We start from the raw sequence: 24270 nt of genomic DNA, 5'->3' as shown, positions 1-24270 counted from the left end.
TATTAACTTTTAAATGCGTGGTGGGGATGATCAATGACACAGGATGTGCATTTCGACAGATAGCAGCCTCACAAGTCTATAATATTGTTTTTTCCTTCACCCATCACTACAATCTAATTTATTCTGAACAAAACTTTTGCCGTTATTGAATCTATAGATTATAAACATAATGTGTTAAGTCATTTCAGCATAAACAACAGAACAAATGAGACGCACATCATGGTCTGTTTAATAAAAGTGGTTATTTTAATTTCCTGTTCCCTCCATCATGTTTGTACAGATCTGAATGCTTTTCAACAAACAAATGAAAGTTTCTGTCTTCTTTCTTGTAGACAGACATTTCATCTTGATTTGTGTTTTGCCAGTTTAGTGCTGGAAGCCACCGCAGTTCCAGTGAGAAACACAGAATAGAGATTGCTTACATCAGTGGTCCCAGCTGACTGTAACATCAGGATTTTATCTACTGGATTAGGTCAGCAGCACACAACACTGAGAGAGGCGAAAAACACACATTTAAACACCAAAAAGCTACATATACCTTTACTTTAAACACGCTCACTCGCTCACATACACTCACATACACACGCTGATATATACATACACATATGCACAGTCACTCGGCTAAGTTTCGAGAACGACCACACACAAACACCAGAAACCAACAGACACCAAAGTAACACCACTGACAGTACAAAAAATCAAAAAATATCTCAAAATATACATTTATTATTTACAGCTCAAGTATACACCCTGTCACTCTTACTATAGATAATCAGTGTGAATTTATCAGAATGTACATCGATATGTACAGAGTAAATACACTGTCTTAAATACTATAAATATAACTATGGCTGGTCACATAAAGATTATCTGCACGGTTAAATAAATGTACTTTTACGTTGCTATTGGGAAGTTCATCTTAGTAACTGAACTGACTTAACCTCGTTAACACGTAGACAAAAGAGACCCTGGAGTTGGAATCTTTGTTTTCGGTAAGAAATCGATACCTGTATCCAGGCTAGGTTTGGACCAGAGAAGACATTTTCCCACTTTGCTGCAGAGTTTCAGTGATTTTTATTGTTAGAGGGAATCTCAGCTGTGCTTTGTCATATTACGGCCACTCTGCAGCCAGTAGCGCCGATCGCTGCTAATTGTAGAGAAAAATATAAGCCTGCCTGCTGTTGTGCTTTCTTCATATATGACCCACTGCATTAGCATTAGTTCAACATTGTTATCTATGTATTGTGCATATCACTTTGTAGCTTCAGGTGCTTTTGTAGACTTATGGTGCAGTTTAATTTTTTATGAGGATGTATTTCAGTGTGCAGCTTTATGCTTTAGTGGAGTCTTGCAGGATGCAGCAATCACAGCTATATTACTGACATGATGTTTAAGTTTCATCACCCCTTTCATTCACAATGATTTTGATGCTTATTTAGACATAAAATTATTTTGTGCTTACCCAAAATGTGCTTTATCCAAACCAAAACTGCTTTTTTTAAAATACAGGTTAAGTGTCTACCTCAGCTTAAGTGCCATTTCCATCACATGTAGTTCTCATGCACAGTTTTTACAGGAGGCCCTGTCAGCTGCAAAGTTAAGTTGCATCTACAGATGTTAATACTACTCTTTTGTAACTTGTATCTTTTTTATCCCCTATATCATGTTTCCTTTAATGCAGACTTTCACTCATTAAACTCTTTCATTTCCATCATGGACAGAGGTTTCTATGAATGAAAGACGAAGCATCATTTGAGAGACAGGGCAATAGATTTGAGTTGTATTGTCTTAATACCAGTCAGTCCCAAGCAATGCATCACAGCCATTGTAGGTCATCAACTAAAAGCAAGAGCCATGCTGTAGGGGGTACTGGCCATCGTATCATAGGGATTGCTTAGCAAAATAGGATGCAGGGTAATAAGAGCTCTCTGCTACTGGCTACCACAAAGGGATGACAGGGCAAAATTTTACATAGTACTTCTGACAAGATGCCAGATGATGAGATTTAAAATACTATCATTTTGCACTCAAAGATAAATGTCTTTTAGACGATACAGCGGACTAGATGTTTTTGCCTTGTCATGCATTTCTGTTGAGCCTTGTCATCTTAAACTATTTGGCCCCTATATTTACTTTGCGCTCTTTTCTTTTTTACATGTGTGCTTAACAAACAACTCCAGGGTCTCCCCCTAATTAAAGTGCAAATTAATATGATGGAACATTGGTGAAAACTCTACATAATAAAATAATAAAATAATCAAGGGGGGAAAAAACCCCATAAAGCCTAAGGCAAACAGACAACACAGAATCTGTTCAGGCACCGAACAATGTGGCTGACTGTGCTTCACACTACATCTGTTCAGTCTCAAGTACTGGTGTTGTTTCAGGGAGGGGCCACAGGACAGTGTCATTGGCTCCTCTGCTGGCCAGCAGAGTCACCCAGTGGTGAAAACCATGTATTACCACTCACTGCAAACACTTATATCAGAGTACATATCCACATTATAATTCTAAAAATGTGCTATGATTTGAGATTACACAATAAAATAAATTAAAAAAAGGTTTCACTTTCACACCTCAGATCACAGAAAAAGACATAGAGGTGTAGTTTGCGGTGCTTGTGAAATTATATCTCTATGGAGTGGTCACAATTCGAGGAATGTACAATTCAGTTGGAACATAAAATACCATCCACTCAGGGATGACATATGATTAATCCACAGCACAGCATGGCAGTGAACCTGTTATTCAATGTACAGGTATAACATAAGAAACATATTCTTGAAGGGCATCAACCGTAAAATGTCTCGTCTGTTTAACCGAGCAAACAGCCGTGCAGGTGGAGCAGACAGAGCGAGGTGTCTGCTCTCCTCTTCCTCCTCCACATCACAAGAGGATCTGTATCTATGGTGTGTTGCCACGGCTTCCCTTGGGCAACGCAGCTCTATTTTTAAACAGGCAGGGTCACCAGCAGCTCTCATTCAGTGGCAGACAACACATTTGTGCATGCACAATTACACATGCGCATCTGGACGTGTACACGAAGACGAAACTCACATTTCCAATTCCTCCTCTGCATTCGCTTTTCTGACAATGAGACAGACAAGCACGAAGCTGCCCTCTGATCAAACACACGTCGCCGTGCTTGTTCTTGCTCGTGCATTGCCGCTGCTGCCCTTCTAAGGCTTTAATTAAAACAGCATGATTAAAACAATTGATTAAAATGGAAAAGCTTTGTCTTTGCCATCTAGGTCTGGAGCTGCACAGAGACAGTGGGAAGTGCTTGCTGAGGGGAAGGATCCTTTGAAAGGAAAGTGCTGCTCTGTGTTAAGGCTCAGAGATGCTCTAACGATAGCAGGTGCCTGTGCTTCTGTGTTCATGGCATGAAGAGGCAAAACGCCGCCCCTTGACTTGCACTATTGCAGTGTATATGCACAATTTACGGTGACATCTCAAACTATTGCACGACATATATGTACAGTATTCTACATCAGTGGGGGAAAAACAAGATAGAAGGAGATCCACATTTGAATGAAGACACTATTGTGACTGGTTATTATTGCTGATGTGTGATAGGCACAATAAACTTAAAGATATAATGTGCTTGTAACACTGTTTACGCTATTGGAATCAATTGTTAGATACTATTTTTTTATTGACACATTTTCTAGATAAGAAATCTTCTCATACCGTGATGCAGATCAGGACAAGATGAGTGCTTTTCTTCCATCTCCTTCCATCCTATCCCCACAAATAACAATCCTTTCCAGGTGAACTAAAAGAAGCACGAGCTGATGAACACATATTACAGTTCACTACAATGTAAATTATGTTAGCATTACAAAAAACCTTAACCTCAACCAGAGCTTTTGGACTCTTCTATATTTCATTTGGCTCTTTTTCCGCCCCATCTCCTGGCAGATGGAGATGGTTGACATATCTGTTTGGTCTCACGTTCTCATGAGCTCTTCATCATGTCTGAGACTGACATGCAATTAGCGGCACAAGACGATGAGAAACATAGGTGAAGGGTAATGGAGCAGAATGAGGGGAATAGAGGGATTTTGCTCTGGGGGTTAAGGTGTGATGAATGCTGCAAGTGAATTTTCTCTCCCTTTTTCACTCCCACTGCCTCCCTCTCTGTAAGCAGGGCAGGGGTTTAATGGCGGGACTTTTTACGTCAGTGGATCATAGCTCAGACTCGGGCGAGCCGATGTTTTGGTAGCCCGTCTTGGTGCTGGTGCCGTAGTTGGTGTTGGTCATCTCTTGGGTGCCACCGGGGCCCAGGTAAGCGCGGTGGGCAGGCATGGGAGAGGGAGCCTCGCTGGGGTTCTTGCTGAGGATGAAACGCTGTTCGTCCTGCTCTTCCAGGTTGGAGATGTCCTTCATCATACCTTTACGGTAGGAGACGGAGAGCTTGTTGGAGCCATCTGAGATTAGGCTGAAGTGGCGGGCGATGAAGACGATGGGTAAAGGCAGCATGGCAACGACAATGAGGGCATAGGCCATGGCTAAAGCCCAAGGAGGATAACTTTGGAAACGGTCCGAGCCCTGAAACCAAAAGAATTCAATGAGGATGGCCGACAAAATCAAATGAAACGAAGGGAGAGATGAGAAGAGGTGAGGAGAGAAAATTAGATGAATTGCAAGAAGGGAGGATTTGGTCAAATGTTTCTCAGTCAAGCAACTTCAGTGCTTCTGATTACTGACCTCAGCTTCTACCCAGGCATTGTATCCTGCAGGACTAATGGCCATCTCGATAACAGTGGCACAGATGAGCAACACCAAGACAGCAGGGGACACAAACTTCCACATGTAGAAGTAGAAGGAATATGGCCTGAACCCAAGCATGTCCTCCAGGTCCTGCATAAACCTGTAACAAGGTAGAAAAGATGTCTCAACAAATATACTCTGAGTAAAACGGGGAAAATATTGAGTTTTTTGGTGAATGTTTTCTTGTGAATGAAAGAATGACTGTGCTGTAGTATGAGGGCCTAGTCTTAATTTTGCATATCTGCAAATTACCTCTTAGTTCCATAGATCCAGGCTACAGAGATGTTCTCCAGGATCACCACCACAATGAGGGGCAAACCAGCAGAGTAGTCATCAAACATTGCCACAAAGTAATTCCCTGAACGCAGCACGAACAGTAACCCCAACAGGAAGGCTATGATACAACAAACCACTGAGGGAGGCAAGAGGAAATATTGAGTTAGAATCATCAAAGGATAGAAGAAGAATATAAGCAGAATCAGCACCTACCACACAGAATCTCTTTGCGGATCTTGAAGGCATCCAGTATGGGTGTGGTGATGCCGGTCATGGTGCCGATCATGCTTCCCAGGCCCAAGTTGATCAGCATGAAAAAGAACATGACGGACCAAAAGGGACTGGCAGGGAAGTGAGTCATGGCCTCTGTGAAGGCGATGAACGCCAGACCGGTGCCCTGAACTGCCTAGAAGATGGAGAGATATCGCCCACTTAACATTATTTATGCAGTGTAGCCATGAAGGCGATTTATAAAGAGTTCATAAAGATGCACTTTGAGCGGGATAGTGCATTAAGCTTAAAATTACAACATAACAGAGACCAACAATCAAATTATGCAAGCCAATTGCTCTTGAAAATATTTCCAGGGGCCTCTCAGTGATCTTAACTAGTAAGAGGCACACTGAAAAGCTTTAACAACATTAGAGACTACACAGGGGTGGCCAGGCAGGTTATGAGCATATTAGCATAACACAGAGATGAGTTATCGTCTCTCTGAGAAAGTTATAGCCTCTGGACTCAATCTAACAAGGTCATTTTCAAGCTAGCGCGGAAATCATCTGTAAAGTAAGGAGTAGCAAGATGAATTTGAGGGTTTAAATTAAACCGATGGAGCTGGGGAGGCAAGGTAACATACTGGTTTGAGCTCAGGGGATCAGGCTAAACATGCTCAAATCCAGTGATTCACAGGTAACCATGTAGTGGCATCAGGGTACTCTCCAGAGTGCAACTCATAGCCTAAACTAACTGCATAGCAATAATAATTTGTATCCACTTACACCAAATAAATGCCCGTAGAGACCTGAAAACCCACAATGATCCAACAAAACTAAATAATCTGCTGTATTCTGTACGCTTTATCACCCAAGTATCATACAGACTACCTGGACTCATTTTGTCATTTTTGGCTGTAAAATTACAAAACAATTCTCATATTTAGGGAACCATTTGAAGACAGCAGTACCTTGTGAATGCTTTGAGCTACGATGATACATTGAATATTGCTGCATTTTGTCTCTAGCACAAATGGCAACGGAGTTATGGTCACTTTAAAAGTGCTTGTAAAATGGGTTTGGCACCAAAAAGAGAGTTAATTACAACAGTCACTGATCATGAAATAAAATCACAACCTGAAGGTTATTAAGCAGCTCATAACAACCCAGCTACTTTATACTCATTATATAATAACATAATAAAGTACATTTACTCTCAATGGTAACGCTAACCCAAATTTGTCTCTGGCTAACAACATAAAAGGATCATTTGGTCTCCTTAATAATAATTTACCTTTACCTGCAGCCACCTTTCTCTAATCTCGAAACTATCCTTCGTGTATTTCATTCAGATATATAATCAGATGATCATCTCTGCCTCGAAGATTTATTCCCCCTGACCTTGTTCAGTTCATCCTCCAGGATACAGGGATCCAGGCCCAGCTGGGCAAAGTTTTCCTCCTTCACTGTCTTTATAACTGCGTACATTTCTGCGTAGTCCTGGGAAGACAGGTGGGAGAAGTTGATGTGAGGAGGGATGAGCTCTCTGCTCAGCACACCTGTGTTTAAGTAGCCCAGGATCTTCTCTGCATTCCTGCACATGGGTTGGAGATGTATAGAAGAAAAACATGTTAGTTTTCTATCTGAGATTGCTGAGGTTGCATTTGCTTCAGTGCGACGCACTTACTCGACGACACACTTCTCGTTCATGACATTGGCCTTGAACCCCAGCACAGCGAACACTACCAAAGTGGCCAGGATGGAGGTAAGAAAGTTGATGATGGAAACCAGTGCTGCATCAAAGTGGCAGTTATTGTCGCGCTTGTTGTAACTGGAGAAAGCGATGACGCCGCCAAAGCCCAGTCCGAGCGCAAAGAAGACCTGCGTAGCTGCTTCTCTCCACACCTGTGGTTCCAACATCTTCTCCAGCTGGAGAGACAAAAAGAGGAAAAGATTGTAAAGTTTAGATAATGTTTCATATTTATTCTAAAAATCTCCAGAATATTATTATTTCATATATTTAACATATCACGTGTTTTCATTGGATGATTTAAATTAACATATCCAGCACCATAAGCTAAATACATGAACTGACTACACTATCTTTTCCCGGTGCATGTGGTTACCCTGTAATGACGAATATGAAGTCTGCTTGGAATTTTTTATCCCAGATTTTTGACCATGTTATGTGGATTTAGGTCTAAATTGGCCACTCAAAAAGTTAACACAGCAGCCACACTGTACTTGAACACTAAGGGAAATATGAAACCTCTACAGAGAGTTTTCTTAAATCAGTTGTACGTATCTGAGAAAAGTGGATGTGCTTATGTATGAGGCGGCTATAAATCAGAAGCAGGTCATCTACTAATTGAAGGTTAGTGGTTTGATCCCAGCTGCATGTCCTCCAGTGAACGAATAAGCGTCCTTGGGAATGATACTTATTTGTTGATTGGAGTATGAACGTGTGTGAATGTCAGATAGAAAGCAGTGAATGTATGAATGGGTGAATGCTGCATACAGCTCTTTGAGTGCTTTAGTAGAAAAGTGCCATATAAGAACCAGTTGATTTACCATTTAGTCCTGTTCACTGTAAGTGGAAAACTTAAACTTCATCTGAGCTCTACTATAATATTCATTTTGGAGCTAATCAGTCCCCAAATTAATGCACATTACGTGATCATACAAAGGACATAATAATGTAAATGCATTTTCTTCCACAATAAGTAAGGATGCTGATCTTACTTTTCACTTTTCCATTTCCACTACCTATTCTGGCTATTTTTGAATAATTTTATCAACACCAAACTGCCTGTACTACAAAGCACTTTGCTGTCATAAACCTTCACCACTAGAGGGAGCCATCAACCCAACACAGAACAAGTGATGGGCATTCGTGACATTTTCCTGTGAGAGGATCTGAGTACGTGATGCTAAAACCATCAGCCACACATGGCTGAACAGCCTGGTGGACCAAATGTCACTTAGAGTGTCACTTGTCAGCAGCGTGAGAGGAGAAAGCTTCAGATTTTAGTCTGTAGTCCAACATAAAAACATTCTGAAAATGTTCCCTTTTTTTCTGTGGTCAAATGAACTCTGACTGTCCCTCACCTTAGGGGTGAACATGTGAGCGATGCCATCCACTGCTCCCTTCAGCATCAAACCTCGCACCAGAAAACAGAACAGCACCACATACGGGAAAAGAGAGCTGAAGTACATCACCTAAGAGAGAAAGTCAAGTATATTAACACTGTGTTTCCATGGATATGCATTAAGAGGTCTTACACATAGAGGAAGATGTGCAAAGACACACACACACACACACACACACACACACACACACACACACACACACACACACACACACACACACACACACACACAGTGTTTTGTGTTTGCTTGGCACTGAATCTGTGGACTGAAACATGAAGATGAATTCGTGAAGTAAAATATTTCTCCCTGCAGCATTTCAGGGAATCGCTACAGAACTGGCTATGATAATTAGATCATCAAGTTTAGGGTTTAAAATAGTGTGTCAGAACTTGGCGATCGGCTCTTTGTTGTGCTTTTTCCTACTGAGACGCTGGGCTGGATGCTGCTGTTGCGTATGACTCATTCGCTGGATCAAGATTACAGGATGTTGTTGCAGTTGTTGCCAAACTAAGAATTTTCCATCTGCATCCTGAAACACTTTCTATTTGGTTCAGTTTAAGTTTATTAATGTTGCATGTTCCTTTCTTCCATAATGTGGATGAGATCCCAAAATAGACAAGTGCCGACAAGAGGCTTAGCATCGTACCTTCGCCTAAAAAACAACCCCAAACATTCTCTGACGAGGATGAATCACTGAATAAAAATAGAAATTTCAAGTTGTTGTTTTTTTCAAATTATTTTTGGTTTTTATTCTGGGTCTGTGTTGTGTATGAATGAATTCAGAATCCTAATTTCAATAGTTAGCAGGTTTAAGCCTTGTTTTGTTAACTCAGTGGAACCCTGTACCTTTCCAGAGGACTGGATGCCCTTAATGACAGCCAGGCAGACCATGATCCAGGCCACCAGCAGGGACAGGGTCATTTTCCAATTCAGACCTCCAGTGTCGTCGATGCTACTGGTGATGTTAAGAGCCTGGCGGTACCAGAAGTAAGTGGTGGCTGAGCTCTTCTCACATTCTGGCTCCACAACTGTAACAGCAACAAACGGGAAGACGGGGAGGGAAAAGCACACCGATAATTAAATGCATCCAGTGTACTTTTAAAATAGAAAACCTGACAGATGTTTTATCTTAAATAAAATCATTTGTAAAAGGCCAGAAATGGAAATTTAGTAGCAGCAGCTACAAAAAATAGCACAGTATGAAAATTATTGTTAGTCTTAATCTATAAATAATGCATTTACATAAGAAGTATTTTCATGATTTTTATAATTACTTTGAATGTAATTCCTTACTTCCTTGAGGAGAAAATGCAGTTGGCTTTTGCATGAATTTTACAAAATAAGTGATTTCTTCATAATTTACAGCCAAATATTTCAAGTTTTTGGTTTTATTTCATTGTAAAACTCTTTTAATGAATGAAAACAACTAAAAAAAAATAGATTGAAGATGCCGATAGCCTAATGGTTTATGTGCACACGCCACATAACTGTGGTGTCTGCAGTTTGATTCCTGGCCAGCTGACCTTTGTTTCATCCCCCCACCCCCAAACCCCACACACACACACACACACACACACACACACACACACACACACACACACACACACACACACACACACACACATCTCACGTTCTCAAGTACATGCAAAAAGTGCTTTAAAATGGCCTGTTAATTAGGAACAGAAGTGAAAAAAAACCCTGTAAGGTAATGATTAGTCAGCTGGCATAAATTAATTAGCAACTGCTTAAAGAACAGAAAACATTTACAGGTTCCAGCTGTTCAAAACTATGAAATCCTATTAAAACCTCTTTCTTCACACTTTGAGAACAAAATGGGTCATTTAGAAAATAATAATCAGGAGATTATTTGACAGTGAAAATCATCACTATATGTTTATAATTTTCCTTTTTTACAGAATATTTAAAAAAAACATACAAATATAGCTATGTTGATACTCTGTTGCAGTAAAATGGAAAATAAAGTAGAAATAAGTTAAATCGCATTTAATTATGTAAACCTGCTTAATTACAATGCTTTCCACCTTTGGAAATAGTTAACATCACTACATGCCCACTGATTTTACAACCATGAGCAGAGTCAGGATCCTGCCCTCTCATGCTAATGAAAGTTGATGCCTTTTCTTCTGCCAGAACCTGCGTGTGCCCCAAAGACTACCAGCTGCCAGCCATTAGAGCTACTGACCCTCAGACGGGTCATGCGGTCTGACAAGTGCCGCAACAGAGCTGCCATGTAGCATGAAGCGCAGGGCCGGCCCAGCAATAGAGACAGCGCAAACACTTATTTGCTAGATGTCTGCCGAAACACTCCTGCTTGACCACAGAGCCACAGCAGAAAGCTGCTTCAATGCAAAGGCATCCTGCTAAGTGCCGCGTCTGCATCTCCTGCCATAATTACTGAATATGAAATTACCTCGTTGGAAACTGTAGTATTTATTTATTTTTCTGTACTCGGTGTCATGGGGCATAAAACAAAATAGCATTCATGTGGACATGTGTTTTCTGCTCTGCGTTTATGTTCAACCGTTTGCAGCTGTTTAGTGATTTAGTGGACTGTACTGTTCACTCACCGGCTTGAGTTCCATTTCTGTGGATGGGGCATTCAGCCCAAGGCAGTGGATACTGAAAAGACTGGAAGAAGTAGAAGATACTCCAGCCAATAATCACGTTATAATAGAGGCCCACAAAACCGCAAACCTGAAGAAAAATAAGAGGAAAACAGCAACACTTAACATTGTGAAAAACAAATCACACAAATCCAGATTGTTTATGCCATGACTCTTTTTCTTGAGTCATGGCATAGATGCAAAGCACACAGCTTAAATTAGAGTGCATATCAATTATTGAGCTGTTTGCTCTCAGCAGCTAAAGCTCGGGTCCTCTATGAGGAGGTATTTATAGCTCCTGATCTCCCTCTGCCATATCCGAGCTGCCACACGCCTCATTGCCCCGGGCCAGGTCTTTCCATCTCCGCCTTTGCACTGGATGGATGAAATCACTATCAGGAAGAGAGTCAAACAGAAAGGCCGACAGACTCATTTGCTGACTGGCTATATTTTAAGCTGGTATCACTGATGGGTCACTACTTCTGCTGCTGCTGATGGGAATAGTTTGTGACAGCGATCGGCGCTGATCTTTGCATGTTGCTCTCTTTAATGCAACAAAAGGAAGTAATATGAGCAGGCAGAGGGAGTCCGGCACAGCATGTCTGTAGTCTTAGAGAACAATGAGCATTTAAAGTGATGAAAATCATTCTTTAACACAGTTGTGTAAAGTGGATCTTGGTCTTAAACGCATTTGTATGTCTTCACAGGCTGTTTCAATCACGATGCAAAAGCAGCACAATACTCAATTGCATTTAAATAAAGCATCCATAAATAAGGCTCACTGCCTTTATTAATCATTGTTTTTTATGGATGTATAATTGAGTAAAATTAATAATAATTTAAAAAAAAGATCAACTCAGATATCATAAAATGACCATTAGATTGGAATATCATCTGTTATTTATTGTTTTACAGTCCGGTGATTCACTACGAGGTGGAAAAAATATGTCACCAAATTTTCCACTAACAGTAAAACGTCAAATCTTAGTCGCTCATAAATAAATTTGCATTGGTCCAGTGGTTAGGCAGCGAAATGTTTATTTAACTGGGTTAATTTAGAGAGAGAAGCACAAGTATTATCTATTTATATTTATTTATTTTAATAGAGTGGACTTCATGCTGGATACAAGAGTAAATCTTTCATGGCAGAAAAACTGAGAAAATCATGACCTTGTGAATTTAATAAAAATGAATAATTCATGAAATTTCATACAGGCATTCATGAACTCACCAGAATGGCCCCTCTGATTTTTCTTTTATTGCCACCGTGACAGAGACATTTGTGGTTTGACCTGAAATGTCCACATAATTACTGGATGGGTCACCACTAAGTCCCGATTTTGACTTCTGCGGGGTATCTTTGTAAAGCCTACAGCGTAACCGATTTCAGTGGCCGACGTCATTGCCCCTGTGCATTATATGTTAATTAGTCTGTGGTCATGTTTTATTTGCAGTGCCAGACATGAAACAAATAAAACGCTGGAATGTTTTTGCACACATCCATTCTGTTTCAGCAACCTTTCTCCAGGAATGTGCTGACATTTGTGAGTCTTTATTTTGCTACTATGATTATTAATCTTTGTAATGAGGCTTTGGTTGTTAGTCTCTCACTGATAAATTCAAAAACTGCAGTGAAAGGGTAAATGCACAGAAGGAATTGCCAACACACCAATCACAATATTTGTGCCCTGCGTCAACCCTACATGCAGTAACATTTCTAGGGAGGTGTTGTTGACGTCAATATGTCCTCACAGAGCCACTAACATGGTTGCAAGTTAAAAGTGACAGGCATCAGTGAAGTCATTACTTATCACATGTAAACTGAGTGTGAATCGGAGGTCATGTTAAGCGACATAACCCACTTACCATCAGGCTGGAAACCCCGATGCCGCCCAGCCTTGGGTAGACGTAGTTCCACACACCAATGCTGCCACGCCTGATCCTCTGACCCACCGCCAGCTCAAGGAAGAACAGTGGGATGCCAATGAGGATGAGAAGAATCAAGTATGGCACCAGGTATGCACCTGAGAGAGACAGAGAAAGAGCAGGGGGAGGATAATTGGCTGCAACATCACAGATTCTTTTGTGTGCTTTTTTAAATCTATGCACAGCGAAGGACAAAAGCTCAAAGCAGCAGAGGGGATGTTGTTAAATTTTTCTCTCTTCTTTTCTTGGATCCTATTTTTGGAATCTTTTCGTCTTCAATGCCCCTCACAATTTCTTTTTCTTCCTCTCACTCCTCATTTTTAACTTCCATTCATTCTGTCTGATATCTCCATTTCCATTTTCACAAAGGGGGAGCGATGCGGGGAGAGCAGCAGGCACTCACAGAAAACAAGTCACGTCCAGTCATGCTTACGTCAAGAAATGAAGGGGCACCATGGTGACAAAACCATTCAATGCCGTAGAGGATGGGTCAGCGATGGAAAGCTAGAGAGAGCAGCCTGTTTTCAGACTAAAAACAAACGCCGGTGACGTTTGACTCAAATAAAATTTCTGATAACATCGGAAGTGGCTATTAGAGGTAGCAGCAGACAAAGAGAACAAAGACAAGAACACAGTGTCGTGTTACACAGTGTCGTGTTACACAGTGGTGTGGAGAAGTGGCTAATGTGCTGAGCTCTTTTTGATGTCTACGTCGGGCAGCAGACACACGGAACAAGGAAAATGTGGCGAGATAAAAAAAAAAAAAACAGCCGAGATGACTGCTTTAGTTTTTGTTTTTCCTTACATACATTTCACCTGAGCCAAAACAGTGATAGTCCACACTATTTATATGCTTTTGACAAGATATCAAACCACTATATATGAAGAACACACTAGAAACCCCATATTTAGGGATATGGGTCTTCATGAGCAGGTTCTTGGTGCAGATAATATGGTATCGATTTCTTTCTTAATTTAAAAAGAGAAACTGTTTGAAGTAAAAGCTAAATATAAACATCCACAAACACAATGAATGTAAATGCTTCCACACAGTTAAACACTTAACATTCATTCGTGCTGGTTTTGTCTGACCACCTGTGGGAGACTTTAAACCGACTTGCCAGCCAGCACTTTGCTCCACATCATCACAACGCCAAAGGAGGAAATGTCTTTCGGAAGTGTTTCACGCCTCCTGTAGAGTTCAAGAGACTCTGAGAATCAGTGCCAAGGTACACTAAAGCATAAGTTTTAATACTCTAGCAGTAAAACTTATGCTTTACTGAACCTTTTTTAAATTTGTTACAAATGTATTTTCCTGTGTCTCGTATATATTTAAGTGTGTTGGCAAATGGTAGTCCCTATTTGCAAATTTAAAGAACTGAGTGATATTTGCTGAACACTGCGGTGATGACATGAGTTTATCCTGCATTTGATTATAAGAGAAAACAGTTAAATTGTGTTGAAATGAATCCAAGTATGACTACATTCAAAAGATTATTTAAAACTTGAGTTGTTTTATTATTTTTTTCTGTAAAGACAAACTCAAGCATATTGCGAATAGTAGGTTTCACCATGAGGCATGAGCTCAACAACACAAATTAATTATGAATATTATTTAGTTCTAGGTGAAATGCGTAAGCCTAAAATGTGTGTTTGTCATGAAAGGCTTGACTCAAAATATTAAGAAAGTGATGGAAAACTTGATAAAGGAAAAGAATTAGAGACAGCTTGTCATTATCATGGGAACAAGCCCAGACAAGACAATGCAGCACCTCCCACCAAGTCAAGCGTCAGCGGGGACACTTATTAATGTGCACAAATATGCACACACTCTGATTAATATGAGCAAATGCACGCACACTCAGATTTCGCTTTGTTATCACACGTTTCAAATACCCTCTCTACACACACCTCCCACACAAAGCACTCACGATGCCTGAAAGCCAAGGAAATTAATATTTACTCTTCGACTTCCTCCATTTCAGTCATCGCCACCATCTCATCTCATCATAATACCAGTAAATCACGCTACCTGAGAGACAAGGCTGAGAAATCTGCTACAAAAGCAAACAAAGCCTAAAGTGGAGGATCTCGCAACATTATGCCAGACCTCTCGGAGCTCCCTCGTCTCGGTGAGGAGACGACCTCGTCTTGTAGCTGCTGACAGCACGGATTGGCTAAATCTGAGAAACACTGAAGAGACTGTCCCTCTGACTACAGCAGAGGAACTGGGTTAATGTCGTCTGTGTGTGTGTCAGATGCAACAGCAAACACTGCTGCTGTCTTGTCTGTCCCAAGTCCTGGAAGCTAACCTATAATAAGATAATAAGATGCATCAGTCAGAGCAGCAAAGCTTTACACAATAACTGTTACAACTGCTGCTGTTCACGAGATGAAAAGCAACACTGTGCTTCAATCGTCACAGCAAACGGCTCATTAAAATCACATTCGTCTGTGTGTTCAAACTCTTGCTGCTAATTGTTTTTAATCACTTCCCCAGATGACTTACATGGTGTCCCTCAAAGCTCAATATTAGGCACACTATTTACTCTGTGCATCAATATTTTTACTGTCCAGCTCAGCTCGACATTACAAGCACGTCCTGACCAATAAACGTCTATCCTTCATTTAGTCAATACTTTTTAGGCTGGACTATTACAATTCTTGCTCTAAAAGCTCTCTGAAAAGTCTTCTGTTGATCCAGAACACTGCAGCGAGAGTAGTAACTGGGACCAGAGAGAGTGAGTGTATTTCTCCCAATCCAGACAGTCTTTTAAAATCCATCTCCTCACATACAAACTTTTGAATAATCAGGAATCATCATATGTTAAAGACCTCACAATACCATAATTATCCTAATAGAGCACCTTGTTTTTACACTGTAGGTTTTTCCTCGAGTTTCTAAAAGAAGAATGGGAAACAGAGCATTTGACTTTCAGGCCCCTCATCTCCCAGTTTGGATTCAAGAGACAGACACCCTCTCTACTTTTAAGCTTACTTTCCTTTTTGATAAAGTTTATAGTTTTGACTGTATCAGGTGACCCTGAACCTTCCCCTAGTTATGCTGTGATAGGCTTAGGCTGCCCAGGATGCACTGAGCATGTCTTCTTCACCTTTTCACTCTCTGTGTGCATATGCACCACCACCACATCCAACCACTAGTTTTCTTTTACATTTTGGCTTTTTAGGGTCTTAACCCTACAACATAAAGTGTCATACGGTGACTGTTGTGAATCACTGCTATAGAAATAACAGTGAATTCAATTGAATTCAATAATGATTATATATATGTAAATATATATATATATATATATATATATATATATATATATATATATATATATATATATATATATATATACATATATATATATATACATATATACATATATATATACATACATATATACATACATATATATATATATATATATATATATATATATATATATATATATATATATATATATATATATATATATTATATATATATATATATATCCATGTGCTAAGTTGTCACTCAGCATTAAAATCTTAAAATCTGCTGAAGAGCTGTGGCTTGACCTACATCACTTTATGCTGAATATCTTGCTCAGCAATGGTAATTTCTAACTAGGCAGTTATACCAAAACAAGGCAACCACAGCAAATGACTCTGACACCTTCTGCTCTGGACTGAATTCTTGTACTTGTACTATTTCTTGTACCTTATTGCAGGCCTGAGCTGCAGCAAACCTTGAAGTTAGAGACACTCGCTACTCAGAGACACATTAAAGCATTAATAACATTTATAACAGTTTTAATTATTGTGGTTATGTGGATGAATTTTATTGTTGCGATCTTGTGTAATTTTTCTCAGCGCTCTTTATCTTAGACTCAATGATATTTATTGAATGAACAAACGCAACCAATTAAGTGAAAAAACAGGAGATAAATTAGTTGAAATTACTCACATATTTCGTTCTGTGATGTGATGGAAATGAGGGATTTATGACAGCAAATAATGTAGAATTATTATTTATGTCAATCATCAAAAGTGAGCATATTTGAGCAAATAGTTTCCAGGCACACACAGGGTTACGGACAGGAGTGAGGAGAGCAAACAAATGCTTAAAGGTTAAAGAAAATCAGTGAGTGCTGTTAAGTTAACTACTCCCATCTGGCCACTTATTTAATGAAATATTTTACAGAACTAATAAAAAAAATCACTTTAACTGCCTTGGCTTGGCACCTCCTGTTAACATTACTCAGCACCCTGAAGGATACATGTTCACCATGGGTGGCCTGTTTATAGGAAGCGAAACCCAAACCCAGCAAATATTATTTACTCCAACTTTGGTCACAAAAAATGTTCAGGTTTTTCTGCTTCTATCAGACAGCCAAACCAAATTCATGCACACATATTCATCCACCTACCCACACTTTTTTCTAGTGCTGAGTACGCAGGATTAAGCTACAACACACCCGAAAGATAGAGACATATCTATAGGGACTTCAAAGCTTCAACAATATTTACGAGAGTTTTGATTGTTGTGTTCGTGCATCTGAATGTGGAGACTGTTTTGAGTGACGGGATTTATTACTGTGATCTTGTGTACATGTAATTTATTCTTAGCTCTCTTGTAATAGAGAGCTTAACCTTAATGAGACTTCTTGAATAAATAAACTTACCTAACTAGGTGGGACTTAAATTAGCTGAAATCACTCACATTTTTCTGACTGTGATGTGATGGAAATTAACTTTTATGGCAATCACTAAATGTGAACATTGTTACTCAACTCATATTTGAGCAAATAGTTTCCAGGCAGGACTGTGGAGAGGAAACAAATACCATGCTTAAGGAAAGGACAAAATATAAAAACAGTGAGTGCTGTTAACTGCTCCCATCTGGCCACTTATTCCAGTTCTATGAGACAGCAAACTACAGGGTGGGCCATTTATATGGATACACCGTAATAAAATGGGAATGGTTGGTGATATTAAAGTCCTGTTTGTGGCACATTAGTATATGTGAGGGGGCAAACTCCTCAAGATGGGTGGTGACCATGGTGGCCATTTAGAAGTCGGCCATCTTGGATACAACTTTTGTTTTTTCAATAGGAAGAGGGCCATGTGACACATCAAACTTATTGGTAATGTCACAAGAAAAACAATGGTGTGCTTGGTTTCAACGTAACTTTATTCTTTCATGAGTTATTTACAAGTTTCTCTTTGTTCACAGCCATTGACATGTCGAAGAGGTTAACACGTGAGGAGCGGATCGAAATCGTGTTGATATCTGGTGAACGCAGTAACCGGGTCATTGCAGCAGATTTCAATGCAAGACACCCTACGAGACCACCCATCTCCCATGCTACAGTTAGCAAACTGCTTGCTAAGTTTCGTGAAACTGGTTCAGTGTTGGATTTGCCAAAATGTGGACGCATGAAAACTGTCACTAATGAAGAAACATCAGTGGCTGTCCTAGCTTCATTCAGCAAGAGCCCACAGTGTAGCACTCGCCGCATGTCACTGGAGAGTGGCATTAGTCAAACATCCCTTCGGCGGATATTAGCTACTCACAAACGGCACCCTTACAAACTCCAGCTCCTGCAGCATCTCAACGAGGATGACCCAGATCGGCGCACAGAATTTGCAGAATACAAGAATTGGAACAGGACCCTCAGTTCACGCAGAAGATTTTGTTCAGTGATGAGGCAAACTTTTATGTGAATGGTGAAGTTAACAAACAAAACCACCGCTATTGGTCTGACACTAACCCACATTGGATGGATCCCTCCAAGACTGTTGGAACAACAAAAGTGATGGTTTGGTGTAAATGGTAAAAATGGTAAATGGCCTGTATTTATATAGCGCTTTTACTAGTCCCTAAGGACCCCAAAGCGCTTTACATATCCAGTCATCCACCCATTCACACACACATTCACACACTGGTGATGGCAAGCTACATTGTAGCCACAGCCACCCTGGGGCGCACCGACAGAGGCGAGGCTGCCGGACACTGGCGCCACCGGTGTCCGGCATATACCCCATGGTGTGGTATATGGGGTACAACGATAGTGGGTCCATTCTTCATCAATGGAAACCTCAAGGCCACTGGATATTTGAAATTGCTACATGATGATGTGTTTCCCTCTTTATGCACTGAAGCTGGCACGTTCCCTCAGTTTTTCCAACAAGATGGTGCACCACCACATTATGGGTGCCAGGTCCGAGCATTCCTAGCTCAACAGTTTCCTGGAAAGTGGATTGGTCGTCGTGGGCCAGTTGAATGGTCCCCAAGGTCTCCCGATCTGACCCCCCTAGGCTTTTATCTTTGGGGTCATCTGAAAGCAATTGTCTATGGTGTGAAGATATGAGATGTGCAGCACCTGAAACTACGGATACTGGATGCCTGTGCTGGCATTTCTCCTGCGGTGTTGCTATCAGTGTGTGAAGAATGGGAGAAGAGGGTTGCATTGACAATCCAACACAATGGGCAGCACATTGAACACATTTTATAAGTGGTCAGAAACTTGTAAATAACTCATGAAAGAATAAAGTTACATTGAAACCAAGCACACCATTGTTTTTCTTGTGACATTACCAATAAGTTTGATGTGTCACATGGCCCTCTTCCTATTGAAAAAACAAAAGTTGTATCCAAGATGGCCGACTTCTAAATGGCCACCATGGTCACCACCCATCTTGAGGAGTTTGCCCCCTCACATATACTAATGTGCCACAAACAGGACTTTAATATCACCAACCATTCCCATGTTATTACGGTGTATCCATATAAATGGCCCACCCTGTAGTTACAAATTCATGTATTCATCCACTTACCTCCACCATTTTTCTGGCACAAGTAGGGAAACCTCCAGACGTTCCCCAGACCCACAGAGAAGCCCACCTGGGCCAGGATGTACTCCAACTTGTTGTTCCATGCTGGTCGGCCATCCTCTGCATCTGGGTCAGGAGAAGGCAGCAGGGCCTTTACTGGCGCAGTAGAGCCAGGACTTAGACCCATACTCATCTGACTGCTCTTATAGTCCATGGGGTGCTCCAGAGACAGCAGGTCAGCCACTGACTCAGTGACCGGCTCATTGCTGTGCTCCCGCTGAGTCACCTTGGTATTCTTTGGCATGGCTGCGAGACCGGGGCGTTGACAGAAGCAAGAAGATGAGAGCCAGGAGAGAGAATGGATGGAGGCTGGCAAGTTTCCAGGGGATGAACTTTGTGGTTTAGTAGGTCTGCAAAGAGAAAAAAAAACCCCCAAAGTTTTAATCTAACCTTTCATTATGATTGATATAATGATATTTTATGTACAAAACTCCTTCTGGTAATTGTTCATCCATCATTATTTCTTCTTTTTTTTTAAAGCAATGTTTTTTGTGAATTTTGCACAATGAAGATTTTACAGAAGGAAAATCATACAGTACAGAACTGCAGCCAGAATCAAGCTAAAAGTGGCACCAGGGTTTTCTTTAAAAAATGCAATTAATTCAAGAATATAAAGAAGAAAAATTACTGTTAAAAAATAGCTAGTTTCAGGCCTATAAAGCATCACAAGCCCAATTCAGGAGCCACACTAATGGAACATGATATAGAGCATGTTGCTTCAACTAGTTTCCAGAACTCAAAACGTTTCTAAAAACAGCAGCACTTCAGAGCCATGAGGCATTTCAGTAATCCAATTCATTGTGGTGAATGAGGTACAAAGATTGAAACACAATCCATTTCACAGCAGGGCCCATTTTACTAAAGTTGGGTCATGTGAATAGGATGACCAGCAGCATAAAGCCTGTCTGTGTGACTACTGGTTTCAAGAAAAAGCAGTAAAACGAAGGCCTCTGAGCAGATTTCATCAGTTATTAGTGTCTGTATACTTTTCTTCTTATTGCACAACTTCAAAATCTTGTCTACATGTTATTTTAACATTTTTGATGCTGATCGAGCACAGTAATAACTTCTTGTGTTAATTTTTCAGAGGCCCGTTACTTTTTGTCCAGAAGATGTGAGTCTCTTGGAATTGCGCTAATATTAGCCTATCCATCCATTCATACAAGGGTCCTAGCCTATCCCAGCTGTCATATTATTATAAATATTAAGTAATTTAATAACAAACCCAAATTTAGCATTACACTCATATGCAACGATGGACATTTATGCACTAAACATCCTGTTTACTTCATGTTTTGGTTTTCTATGGAAGCAGAAGCAGTATAGAAACACAGCACAGGATTATTAACACTTCAGACACATCCACCAAACAAGAGCAGGAATACTTGCCCACTGTTGCATATTCCTGCAACACCTTTGCTTGCAGCAGAACTAGTCTGAAATCTAGTGGGGTCATCTTTCCACAGTTAGCCCCACAAAGACACGGTGTAACAGGGCAAGCCCTTGTTTTACTGTAATTATGTCCCGAGCTTTTTTGACAATGAAAAACTCAGCTCAAGCAACTCAGCTGCATTTGTAATTAACTGCGGCTAAAGTAAAAAACAAACAAAAAAAAACAGCTTGTATGTATGTTATAATAAGTCACTGATGATTCAAGCATCTGAGTATTAGTGGTATGGTACCGGTGTTAGTCTGGTCTTGCCCACAAAAATTTGTTTACCTTCACCTCCGTTCCTAAATTGACCGCAGTTTAGTCAGATATTCAATCGGAAAAATGACTGAAAATCATGAAAATTAAAAAAAGGGAGTAAAATAAGTGAAGATCTGCCTTAAACTATACCGAATGTGTTGAGTGAAATAGCTGCACTGCACATGACGAGGGGTGGTCTTTGTGTTGGTGATCTACTCCTGCAATAAAACACAGTGGGAAACCCAGTAAACACCAGCAACCTAATTCTTTTTAAATTAAAATGTAAATTTGTGGTTGCAAGCATGAAAGCTCAAACTGACATGCTTGACCTTCAAAGACTGGTGTGAAAATCACGTGAAGACACTGTGAGAAAGTTACTCTTTGCTGTAAATGTCAAAAGAGCTGCTAAAGGAGTAGTGGATGAATGAAAACAGACCTTGAAGGCAGACCCCCTCAACCTGCCCTGTCTCCTACCCCCTCTTTTGCTGTTGTTTCGCTGTGTGGGAGGAGTTTGATCTGACTTTTCACTCTGGCAGTTCAAGAACAGAGAATAGAAGCCAGAGGTGTTTGATCTGAAGACAAAACTTCTAATCTTAAAAAACAGATGCACTCGACTGAAATCAGAGCCGGTCCTGTACTCACAGCGACTTCTCAAAGAATAGTTGCCAGCCAGCCAGACTCTTAAGCCCATCCAAAGTCTGAACCAGTAGCACGCACATCAAATTCCTCAACTGCAGTCACGACACGCAGCAGCTCGGAAGCTGAGTGCTCGAAACAGATCCCAGAACAGCGGTGACCTTTCCCACAGCGGTCTACAACTGCACAATACTGACTCATCATCACACACTCTCTGAATGAGGTGTGAAACAACAGTGTGCATGTTTGCAAAACAAAATTATTTTTTGACTCAGCTGCAGTTTTGGCACTTGCAACCCTGAGCCCTGCAAGAATGTCCACATGATGTTTTTGCCCTATTTTCCAAACGAATGGAAATATTGGTATAGTTAGTAACAAACTGGCCTAATTTCTACTTATGGGTTGGGATGATGGTGGTCTGTTAGACACAAATGGCAGATAGGATTGCCACTGTGACCTACTAATAGCGTGTGGTGAAAGTTTTCGATGTTGTTGTAGCAGTACACAGCAATTTTCTGGGTTTCACAGTATGTGCTGACACAGATGGTGCATTACAGAGACAGCAGGACTTCACATACAGTGCAAGACACTGTTACAGATTATGACTCAGTTGTCAATCACCATCTGAGGGAAACAAAGTGACAAGAAGTGTTTTTGTTTCTTTCAGAATACTTTGAAAAATGATTGTGCTTGCACAGAAAACAGAACATTCATGCAAAGGATAATGTGCTGCAGACTTTAAAGCGTTTGCTTTCCAAAGGAGTGATGGCAATAGACCCCTGTGGCTCGTGTGTGTGGCTGCCTCCTCAGAGGCAGATGCTTGTTCCTGCTTCTTCTTCCTGGAACTGTATTCCCAACTCTCCTCAGACAGTTTTGTGTTGATGATGTAACAGCGCAGGTTCTCTACAAAGATATGCTCCACTTTTATCTAGTGTGGTTGCTAAGCAATGGCTCTTCCTGCAAAATTGAAATCCCATCCCTGCAGCATCAGTGGTCGCCTGCCTCTCCTCTCAACATCTCAAATGGACAGACATAATATGCCCTGAAGGACGGCTGCAAATAACACAGAGCTAATGTGACAGAACAGTGGGAAGGAGAGAGTGGGAATACTGAAGGTGACAGTTTGTTGTGGGATCTGTTGCACTGTCAATCAGGCAGCAATCACAAACTGTCTCACTTGCAGATCTTAGATTTGACTCATTTCTGGATAGAAGATGGTGTCACTGTTGCATTTGGTTAGATGGCACGATGCCATGCAGGGACCACGAAACTGATTCGCTCCTGAACAACAAAGAGGCAGAAGGTGGGATCAGAACATCACCTGTGTGGCCATGTTCAAGCATCCTTCAGGCATGTTTTACACAGGCCCGTGGTCATAAGCACGAGAAGTAACTCTATACGTGTGTATAACCTCTGATACCTTGTCAAGGTCAAACCAACCACCTTATAATAAAAATGCGGAATTGCAAAAGGCACCGATGTAAGTCAGCAGATGATCCGCCTCCCCGCAGAATTTGTTATATTTGAGTCAAATTTGGACACACATGGCGCGACAGCGTCAAGCAAGGGATTAATAAACGACGCACACCGTGAATGGCGCGGCGAAGCCACCATTTGTCAGGTGATGTGTTGAAAGCTGTCGCTCTTCTCTGTTAAATGACTTCAAGTAGGATGTTTTTGCAACTGTGCAAGTGCATCGCGACAATACAAAACAATTTACTCGTCTCAGAGCGACACCACGAATGCATTAATAAATAACACAAAAATTGTTACCGGACTGCGTTTCTTACCTTTTGCTGTGTGTAGAATCGGTTAGAACGACTCACTGTGATAACATACATCCAACGTACGATAAACTAGCTTCATTCAGGCACGGTCTCCGTATGCACCATCTCTGCGCGTAAAGAGATGCAAAATCACAGCTTCCAGTCACATAGGGCGCATGGTGCGTAAAGTCTGACGCAGGAGCTCGGCGCCTGCCACAAGTTTGGGCTCCTATAATCACATTAACTTGAGCAGGTAACAATTTATTGCAACCGTTTGTCTCTCTATGTAATGTTCTCTAGATCTGAAAAACACACCCGCTCACGCTTCTGGTTTC

The 24270-nt window shown here is 40.8% G+C and overlaps 1 protein-coding gene across 1 annotated transcript; it reads right to left on the bottom strand.

Annotated features, from left to right (window-relative positions):
• Positions 1 to 223: 223 nt before the first annotated feature.
• On the bottom strand, positions 224 to 24270 carry slc6a17 (solute carrier family 6 member 17). Its single transcript, XM_082517968.1, has 12 exons — positions 23960 to 24270; positions 19787 to 20193; positions 12902 to 13059; positions 11000 to 11126; positions 9258 to 9439; positions 8370 to 8480; positions 6949 to 7190; positions 6663 to 6855; positions 5263 to 5455; positions 5026 to 5185; positions 4711 to 4873; positions 224 to 4551 (listed from the first exon to the last, which is right to left on the bottom strand). The coding sequence occupies exons 2-12, from the start codon at positions 20085 to 20087 to the stop codon at positions 4189 to 4191; spliced, it is 2193 nt and encodes a 730-aa protein (XP_082374094.1). The 5' UTR covers positions 20088 to 20193; positions 23960 to 24270; the 3' UTR covers positions 224 to 4188.

Source organism: Aulonocara stuartgranti (genome assembly GCF_965226115.1).
Source record: "Aulonocara stuartgranti genome assembly, chromosome: 20".
NCBI classification, from domain to species: Eukaryota; Metazoa; Chordata; class Actinopteri; order Cichliformes; family Cichlidae; genus Aulonocara; species Aulonocara stuartgranti.
Note: the sequence above shows the minus strand (reverse complement) of the source record. Positions and strands in the feature narration are given on the sequence as shown.